The following is a 10133-nucleotide window of genomic DNA, read 5'->3' as shown; positions in this document are numbered from 1 at the left end:
ACGCATTGAATATAGTTCTGTGCCCTCATCAATGGGATTCCAGGATCTGCAGGACCAAAATGAGGGCCCCCTGCTGGCTCCCTGAGACCCTCTTTAGGCATCAACCTATCAGTATGCTGTTATTGTGTGAAAAATAATTCAGCCCCTGTTCCCTCTGAAAGCTCACACCACTAAACCAGAAGGGACGCCTAAAGTGAGGGAATTCATGATCAAAGCTAGAAAAAATGTTGGTGGCGGGTGTGTCTAGGTTTTACGGCTTGATAAATGAGTGTTATTTTGTCTGCTTTATATCCCAGAATGTGCAGTACACACCTATTGTTAAAAGAGCTCGCTGAATAAAAATCTCTTTCATAGTATCTACTATGAACCTGGCAAACCTGAGTTAGGTTGTCACAGCAGAAAACAGGGCAGTTAGAACAACGACTGATCTATTGCGTTCTCGCCATGAATAAATCGCCATATTGTCCCGATCACAGCTGACCTGCCTCCCGATGGGACGTGACAGGATGGTTAAATGTAATGAGCATCAATTAGCATTCTGCTTTAGCCAAGCAGCTGAGAGTTGAGCACAGAGGTCAGGTCCACCCCCGTCCCCACCGCTACTGAAACCTCTCTCCCTCTCTTTTCAAGCCACCTAGCAACAATGAGTCTCCAAGGAGCGCGCCGGCAGTCCCACAGGCACGGAGGCCCGCGGAAGGAAGACCGTCCCGCCGAAGCTGTGGCACCTGCGCCTGTTCTGGCTAAGCAATCAGAGGGCTAGCGGGACAGTGGGAGAGCAGGTGCGGTGTGTCCCGCCACAGATCGAGGCAGCCTCGGCAGCTCTGAGGGAAGACATGGAGAGAATGAGAGAGCGGGAGGTGGGGAAAGGAGACAAGCACTGAAGGAGAGATGGATAGAATTGTCACAGTTATGGTGAAAAAAAAATCTAAATAAAGATTGCCGAGTGAGTGAATGGGACGCTAGATAAATTGGGTGAGTGAAGAACAATATAAACTCGTCATGGGCAGAAATGCTGAGAAAATGAGAGACAGAGGAAGAGAGGGGAGCGGACCTTCTGTTTCTGTTTAATAAAGCAGAACACATCTCTGTCATACGGGCAGACTGCCACAAAATAGCCACCACAATCTGTTCGGATTTAAACAGACTGATGCAAACTCAACTTTGCACGCTGGCTACAGTTCACGATGAATTTAAACAATTTTGTGGTATACGATGTCTTATCAAACATAGCCCATCCCCACTCTAAGAGCATCCACACCATCATCAAACAAATTCTTCGTCTGACCAGCTGTCACTACTACACAGACATACACAGAGACAGAGCGAGAGAGAAGAAGGATGAAAGTGAACACAGCAACAAATGAAAAGAACCAAACACCATCAATTCTTACCTACCTCAACCCTCTCAGTTTACAGAACAAGCAAATGTGAGAACTGTGACTCACCATTCCCCCCCACCACCTGGAGCTCAGGATACTTCTGTTTAATGTAGTTAATCATGCTGATCTGAAACACTGAGTTTCCCTGAGATGAGTCCTAAAACAATAGACACAGCCTTCAGACCAAATTCACTATGTCCAATCACAGTCCTGTGTTACACAGCCTCATAGCAAAAATAGTTTGTCATTTGATTCAGGCACCATACTCAGGATGGAGCCTAATCCCACTCCCTTTAGGACCTTAAGACCTACCAGCACCACCACGTCCACTCCTGCCTGCACGAGCAGGTCCAGCCGGTACTTGTCATCCTCACGGGTAACGATGGCAGCGCCACACAGCAGCTGTTTGCGGGAGTCTTTAGAGGCCAGAGGGTAGTCTCTGTTCTTCTTCAGATCAGTGCGAGCAATTATAGCCACCAGCTCATCACTGTCGTTCACAATGGGCAGTTTACCTGCAATCAACAAGCGTCCCCACGACCGACCCGTTACTCAGAGAAGAAGTGGAGAAGTGAAAATAACCTTTCAAAGTCCTTTAGAAGCAGTTTCACTTCTCAAGCTGAAAAGATGAAGAATCAGACCTTTTTTTGCTGCACTGCAGGATGTCATTGGCCTCTTTGAGTGAAACACCTGCTGGTGCAACCACTAAATCTTCCCTCTTTGTCATTGCCTGGCAAATATCACAATAAATCACAAAAAGATGTGAGTTTAAAGAATGTGATTTTATACACACACACACTTTATATATATGTGTGTGTGTGTGTGTGTGTAATTATATATATATATATATATATATATATATAAATAAAAAATGTGTATATATATATTGCCCTCTTTGACACACTGACACTTACAGAAATATCACAATTACATGATAGTTCTATTCCACCTATATTTTTAAGCATTGTATGTCATATGTGATTCATTTGTGTTTTTAAAAACCTTTTGTATATTGTATGTACAATCAAAGATGAATCACAAACCTCCTCCAACAGCCGGTCATAGTCCTTCTCTGAGAGGAAGTCAATGTCTCGTGACGTCACGATTCCCACAAGCTTGCTGCCCATCTTGCCGTTTCGGTGACAGGGATTCCAGAGAAGCCGTGTCGCACCTTGGCCTCAAACACATCTCCGACCGTGTGCTGTGGACTCATCACCACCGGATCCGTGATGAAGCCCTGCTCGAATTTCTGCCATGACACCATATATTGCTCTGCTGATGAGAGGCCTCAGGGAAGCTTGTGTGTAAATCTGCATGTTCAACGTGTTGTTCATTATATTCCTATTAAGACAATTCACTGAAAGTTTGACACCTTAACTTTCCGGACTTCATTTGCTTGGAACTCTGGGGTGCAATTGTGATGGATGATCCCAATACCGCCCATGAGCTGTAATACAAAATCACAGAAAGCTAAATGGAAAAGCAACAGGACTTCATGGTTTTCAGTGTGTGGGGGATACTCACAGCCATAGCGATGGCCATGGAGGATTCAGTCACAGTACCCATGGGGGAGGAAATAAGCGGCGTCTTCAGGGTTATCTTCCGGGTCAGAGCAGAGGTCAGATCCTGAATGACAGACGCAAATGGTAACAGAAAGGAACCAATGTTCTACAGAACAATTATCTTTGTTTATGTTCATGCTTGTATTTTCATACAGACTATGCATTGCACAAAGATAAGAACAGTTTGGGGTGTTACTTTGGACAGCTTTCACATATGCACACATCTCTATCCCATTATTAATTTGACTTCAAGTGACTTGGATGTGCTCATTCAAAGCACAAATATTGCTGTTTTTATAAGCAGGGCATCAGTTTAACCTCCCTGTGGTAAGACAGACAAAAACATCCTACGTTCTCTCCCACATTCTAGCACACACACACACACACACACACACACACAAAATGTAACACCAAATATAAATACCACAATATATACTATCCCATATCCATTACACATGGGAATTTTGGTTTGCGCCTCCCTCACACTGTCATACACACACACACCCACACACCCCTCAGCCTCTCTGCCTGTGACAACACACCCTATGCACCTGGGATGCCAACACCACCTATTTTGCACATCTTATTTGCACTCCTTCATCCCTCTCTTACAGTATGCCACACTCCACCCTCTGTTGTAGTCGTGTTCGCACTACATGGCAACTGACTCAGCTCCTCCATCTCACTGAAGGTAGAGGAGACCGCCAGCTCCCTAATTAATTAGGAAGATCCCGCCCCCTCCACTAAATCATTACTAGATGTGCTGTATTTACTGAAACACACACACTGGTAAGCCCTTATGGGGCATGTCAGGAAACCTGCTGAGCTGTTTTGGTGCATTTTGCAAAAGTACTCACCACTTCATCTGAGGTAAAGTCAATGAAGCCAGGCAGGATCAGAAAATCACTGAATCAAAGACCACAGAACAAACAAACAAAGAAAAACAAGCCAAATAAAAAAATATATACCAATTAGTTCACTGAGACATACATGCTACACCCTCACATTCTCGTATCAGTTAGTGCATCATATACCAAATGACCGTGGGGAGCTCCACACACCCATGCTGATAGAACTATGAGACATGACTGATGATTGCTCCCATAGCCACCTGCGACTAGCAGAAGCTCGGACACTTTGTGTGCATACATGTGAGGTCAATTTCAACTTCAAACTTCATGTCCCAGTAGCAAGAATTGAACATACCTGCTTGATTTGCAGAGTTGAGCGCATATTCTGGAGTATGGAATAAGTTAATCTACCTAAGAGTATGTTGTCCAATGATGTCGTGTTAATGTTCTTAAGCATGCGTCATGTCACAGCCTATCCATTAAAGTGGCATTAATGTCCCACCACTGCTTGAGAGGACACGGGAGACAGAGAGGCAGCCAAAGGAAGCCTAACTGTAAACAAAATAGAGCAGCGTATGCGAACATCCGTGTGTGAGAGAGAGAGCATCCCAGCAGTACGACAATCATAAGGCCACAGTTGAGAGTGTCCTCTAGTGTGGGATCTAGTGCAGATAAAGCCTCCATTACAGAGATTAAAGATGGCGGCCTAGTGGGCAGAAATAGACAGAGACCACTGCTCAGCTAGATAGTGCCTAGGGATACATCTTCACATCTTTGATAACATCAAAGAAAGCTATTTGCACTGCCCTACTTGAAAAGCAGAACAAGAGAGGTCATGATCTCCAAGTCTGTATTTGAGACCATCTCCGATAGCAAAAAGCTGCTGGGCAGTGAGCCCATCTTCAGGCACATAGCCTGTACCCCCACTGATCAGGTAGTCAGCCATACTGCACACACACACACACACACACACACACACACACACACACACAGAGAGAGAAAGAGACAGAGAGAGATTCATGGGATTTTATTGAGCTAATTGCTGCCCCATTTAAGATATTATGCCCCCTTCTACCCACAACACACACACACACAATACCTAAAAGAAACTAATTTTCTTTTTTAAATTTATGAATACTATAAAAACATCAAAGCCTTATTTTAGTGGGATTGTAACCTTACAAGTGTGTTATACAAATAATTAATAAAGAAATAGCTGATACTAAAAATACATTATACTAACAACCTAGCAAATACAAGTCACATCAGAAGTAGATGTACGCTAAAGAAAGGCTATTCTGTCTGTGCTCTCATGTAAACAGAGTTAAAACGTAAGCGTTTTACTGATCCGCGGATCGAAATATTTATCCAGTGGGTGTTGGCCGAGGATGCTAAAGCTATTTCTATTCGTTACGCTTTGCCCTTTCTCCATTTCGACGTGCTATCCTTTTATTCGGGAGAGCCGATGTCTCGCATTCGCAGCATGCAAACAATAACCGTCATTATCGTACTCAAGTAGTACACACGGATTTAGTGTGATATACTTCCAAGACTGAACAATGATGCTTTATTCTTAGTGAATGTGAATGAAAATCCCGCTTCTCGGGTTACTCACAAGACGATAGCGTCGCGTACTTCAGACAACAAAAAACGACGTCAAGGAACACAGCTGGTCTTCATCTGCGACCGTTACAGACTAGCCTCTGTGGCATCTCTCAAAGTCAAGCGAAAGTCTAGCCCTTAGCTAAATCACCCAGAATCACAGTTGGAGTTTACACATTTTAAAGACTCGACCTGCTCAGTTTGAGAAAACTCTCATCCTCTCAACGTGGTGGATGACGACGGGACATTTTAAGGGCGCTCACGTCTCTCAGCTCCGGCATGGAACTGAAATACTGATAGTGCGTTTCAGTTGGATTTGGATGTGAAGTGAGAGAGAACAGACGGGCGATGCGCCTTTGTTTTACTGTCCACGCTATTAGCTGGCCAGCCCAGTTCAGGTGTGAAATTTCCGTTTGGATGAGACAAAAATGTTTTTGACTTGGGTTGAAATAATCATCTTGCTTATAAAAGGAGGACTGGTGATGTAGCAAATCCATACAATCGTTTTGAAGCCGTGGTCAGGCTGCCCAATATTCAACTTTATGTTATTCACAAAGGATCTGACACAGCCCCCAACTGAGCTTTAAACACCTGGAAGTTAATTTAGTCCATTCTGTAAATTGAAATGTACAGAAATATGGGTCTGTAAAACAAATGGAATGTGATGCTTTTGAGCATTGCTATGGCAAAATGTTTTCATATCTGTTCTACAACACAGATTATATCGGTCTTGATAATATAATTCTTAATCAGATTTATGGTCATTTTTACTCTGCTGACATGGGAATGTTAATATGATGGGCAAAGAAGGCAAGCAGTTATATTTGAGTAGTGCTGGACATTATAAATGAGTAAACGTCACTATTTTATTATACTATGACATTTTATTATACTATTTTATTATACTATGACATGACTGTATTTCTCTGTAGAGACTGTAAATGTATAGGTCTATTTTATGTGATGATAATCCCCGAAAGGAATGTGTTCTTCTCAGACAAACAATATGGAATTGGGCTAAAATTGCACATCACTGAGAACCCAACCCAATCTGAGCAACAGTTTAAAAGTACACAATCCAAAAGAAAAATAAAGTCCACTCCTAATGAACTTGTTTAGTGACACTAACGTTAACCTAGTGATGCAAACATGGTTAATTTTGCTGATCAGCACTCTTTTGAAACCGTAGGAGTCTCACCTCTCTGGTTCGTAGCCAGCCTGGATGCGCGTGGCGCTGTAGCGCTGAGCTGCAGTCTCATGCCCATGAGATGTGTTGTGGCCAAATGGCCCCTGGTGCTCAGGGTCGCGAGGCGACAGCTGCAATCTGGCTGGCTCTGTGTCGCCCACAATGAGGCGGTAGTCGATCTGGTAGCTGTCGTGCTTGCCATTGGCAAAGTGCTCATAGACATGGCCCTCCATGTAAGCGATGTCCAGTACTCCAATCCTCCTCTACAACCCTGCGTGAGCTGACGCCCCGGGCCTCCGCCCACCTCCCCTCTCCACCTGCACCACAGAGCGGCTCCTGGGACACTGCGTGCGCATTCACCAGTGGTTGTGCTGGAACCACGCACACAATCCAAGTTTGTTCCTCAGATCGAGATGGAGAGCTTTCTCTTAGCTGAGGAGCAGAGTAAGAGATTCATCCAACATGCATCATACAAGCAGCAGCTGAATCAGGTAGAATGAAATACGGCTCTGATAGAGGCTTTGTCCCAAACAAAATAAAGCTACTTGATAAGACTCTGTAAGTGGTGATCCCTAAAAAGGCCTGTCTGCTGCCATTGGACTACTGTTTTCTCTAAAGTGCTGTCTGGAGTGTTGTCAGAGACAACCTGGTTGTGGAAACATCTGCTGTCTTCAAGGATGAGAAGAGATGAAGTTGCTACTTCAGCACTGGAAAGTGACAGCTTCCACACCCGGAACCAACGGCATAGCAGGGTGCAGGGCTTGAAAGAATACAAATCACTAATTTCTATGGACTGCAAGAGGACATATGTTTCTCTGGCTCTGTCTCTTTCCAGCTTAGTTCTGTTGCTGACAGAAGAGCATCCTTTCATAAGGAGGATTGCAGCATTAAGAGTGAGAGTGTGTGCGTGCGTGTGTGTGTGTGTGTGTCTTTTGTGTGTGAGAGGGAGTGAGAGGGTGGAGTAGTGGGGAGGGGGAACTGAGGTGCATGCTGGGTAACAAAGGAAAGAAGGACAAGGGAGGGCACAGGTGGAGTTATCTGCTTAGTGATATCTCTAAGGTATAGTAGTTCCTCATTTCTACGTCATGTGTAAGAAAGGTTTATGTATAAACAAAATTTGTATTTGTAGATATCTTTATGTGTGTGTGTGTTGGGGTGGGGGGGGGTGCAAATATGGGACTGTGTGTGTTGGCATTGGGTTGTTTGGCATGCAAGTGTGTATATGTGTGAGCAGGTCATGGAAACAGCTTTTGCCCAAAGAGACAAATAAAGTCAAGCCCTAGAGTTTGTGATGGTTGTGAGGGTTTTTCCCAAGAGACACTGCCAGCCTCTACAGCAGTAGCATTAGACAGGCTAGCATGTACTCTTCACCTGTACAAACTAGTATACACTCCATTAAAAATTCAAACTAAATTTTAAATAGGTATTCAAGAAACTAATTCTCCTTAAAGTATCAACAGCTGAGACTTGTATTTATTCTTCTGACATCATAGAGATTAGTCTATCCCATAAAACAGTTGCCTTCTGATTAGTGTGTGTGTGTGTGTGTGTGTTTGTGTGTGTGTGTGTGTGTGTGTGTGTGTGTGTGTGTGTGTGTGTGTGTGTGAACATGTCTTTGAGGGTCAAAGTGACAGTGACACTTGTTCTACTTCCTCTAATGTGCATTCATCTTCCTACTTTAGGATTAAAAAGTGGCTGTTGTCCTTAAACCTTCGAGAGAAAAACTACCTACTGTATATGTTGATTACCTGACGATGAATTCAGTTCATCCTAAATATTAGTCCAGTTTAAATATTAGTACCATCTGCTTTCTATTTAATATTCCAGACTTTGTGTTGTTTCTTTTTGCATACGTAATTGTGCCAAAAAAGTGTCATACTTCTTGCATTAACATGCACCTACACCCCCCCCCCCCCCACACACACACACAAACACACACACACACACAAGTAGGACAATGTGTTGCTAAGGTTCCTGTGAATGACTTCATCTGCAGGTGACAGAGTGCTTGTGACAGTTGGAGAGGGATTGGGAAGGAAAGCCTCTTAGTCACTACCTGTACTGCCCTCATTGCCATTGAAATATAGCAAGGTTACAGTCAAGCTCTGAAGCTTCACTCAACACTCTGCCCAACCGCCTTTAATGCTCATAAAGTAGGAGTTTGCAGAATTTGTTTGTTGTTATGCTACACACTAAATGCATGGCACACAAATGTTTGATGCAGCAAAATGTCAGTGCTTTTTTAACAAAGGAGAAATGAGCACATATGCACCTTCCCTATATTATGTGAAGATGGATAATAAAATGATAACAGGTGTATCTATTTGTTGTTCTTATTTTAATATTCACATCAGGCTTGTGATTTTGCAAGGAAATTGTAACATAAATGTTCCTAGTGTTCTAGGGTTACTCTCCTGGGCTCATATTCTAATACAGGTGTGATAAGAACTTATATTTCTAAAAGAAACAATCTTTAAGAAACAACTGCATTTGCATAAAGGATTTATCTTAATGCATTAATGTTTTTGTGTGCTAATGTCTGATTTTAAGTACACTTTGTTAAAAAGGCTACCACAAGTACTGTCACTAAATATTAACTAGTTTCAACTTTGCTAATAGTTCTACTGATTTTCATAATTTTATTCTTTTTTCCATTTGTTGAACATTAAACAGCTCTGTTTCATCTTCTCTTTTCAGCGCTCTCTCTCTCTCTCTCTCTCTTTCTCTCTCTCACTCTCTCTGTGTGTGTGTGTGTGTGTGTGTGTGTGTGTGTGTGTGTGTGTGTGTGTGTGTGTGTGTGTGTGTGTGCTATCCATTTTCTAGAAGCTCCCCCTTGTGGTTTTAATATGCTCATCCACAATTCAATACAGAGCTCTACAGTCTATGTATGCACAGAGCTGATGAGTTTATAAAAGTCCACACTGCAAAATGTGCATAGTACTGACGTTTACATTACAATGCTCTGTCCAGTCATGCCAAAGCCAGTTTTATTTCAATTCAATGTATGTACATGAATTACTTGAAGACATGAATAGAAATCTATAGAGGCATTACTCATTATGTCATGACCCTGTTATCTATTAGAAACCCACAATTTATCTGAATTAATTATTCATAAATAAATTGTCAGCTTCATGTCCATTCAGATTTCAGTGGAGATCAGCAGGGGTCTATTACTGTGTATTATTATTCATAACACTGTGCCTGCAAACTGTGAGAACAGACACACACAGGTTATTTTCCAGTCCCTGAGTGCTTTTGTGGCACTGCTTGACAGTTGGTGGAGTGTTCCCTAAAAGAGCCACTGAGCATGATGGATTCGGTAGTAGGAGTTTAGTGAGCAGAGAGGACGAAGACTTACGAGTGCAGGCCATGAACACCCCCCTCCACCTGAGCAGACATGGTCCTCTTCTCAAACTTCAGCTCTCCAGAGTACATCAAAGAGATACACTCAACATAGAAAATGGCATTACACACAAGCATTCACTCACACACAGCTTCCTCTCTTCCATTTTCTGCTGAACTTCCAAAGAACCCTTGATGCTATAAAAGATAA

The 10133-nt window shown here is 42.9% G+C and overlaps 1 protein-coding gene and 1 long non-coding RNA gene across 3 annotated transcripts; one reads left to right on the top strand and one right to left on the bottom strand.

Annotated features, from left to right (window-relative positions):
- Positions 1-1980: 1980 nt before the first annotated feature.
- On the bottom strand, positions 1981-7520 carry LOC145658508 (uncharacterized). Of its 2 annotated transcripts, XM_081715632.1 has the most exons (4): positions 7224-7520; positions 6590-7009; positions 4601-4736; positions 1981-4495 (listed from the first exon to the last, which is right to left on the bottom strand). In XM_081715632.1, exons 2-4 carry the CDS (start codon positions 6808-6810, stop codon positions 4280-4282), a joined length of 573 nt encoding a protein of 190 aa, XP_081571758.1. In that variant the 5' UTR covers positions 6811-7009; positions 7224-7520; the 3' UTR covers positions 1981-4279. The 2 variants fall into 2 exon arrangements, with proteins under 2 accessions (XP_081571758.1, XP_081571759.1); XM_081715633.1 differs by having other exon boundaries at positions 1981-4736; positions 6590-7518.
- Positions 7521-7582: 62 nt separating this feature from the next.
- LOC145658591 (uncharacterized) lies at positions 7583-8894 on the top strand. The gene is made up of 2 exons (XR_014124209.1): positions 7583-7636; positions 8574-8894. It is a non-coding gene; the product is annotated as an uncharacterized LOC145658591 (long non-coding RNA).
- The last annotated feature ends 1239 nt before the right edge of the window (positions 8895-10133 follow it).

The sequence above is a fragment of the Electrophorus electricus genome, chromosome 6 (genome assembly GCF_041902795.1).
Source record: "Electrophorus electricus isolate QZ-2024a chromosome 6, ASM4190279v1, whole genome shotgun sequence".
Lineage (NCBI taxonomy): Eukaryota > Metazoa > Chordata > Actinopteri > Gymnotiformes > Gymnotidae > Electrophorus > Electrophorus electricus.
Note: the sequence above shows the minus strand (reverse complement) of the source record. Positions and strands in the feature narration are given on the sequence as shown.

Bases quoted from the DNA above. Each gene is read 5' to 3' on its own strand.
- LOC145658508 (XM_081715632.1), bottom strand. From the start codon at position 6,810: ATGGAGGGCCATGTCTATGAGCACTTTGCCAATGGCAAGCACGACAGC. The intron at 4,737-6,589 runs GTGAGACTCCTA...GTGTGTGTGCAG, and splicing joins GCTGGCTACGAACCAGAGAG to TATGGCTGACTACCTGATCA. The intron at 4,496-4,600 runs GTAGGGCAGTGC...TCTGCCCACTAG, and splicing joins TCTCTTGTTCTGCTTTTCAA to GCCGCCATCTTTAATCTCTG.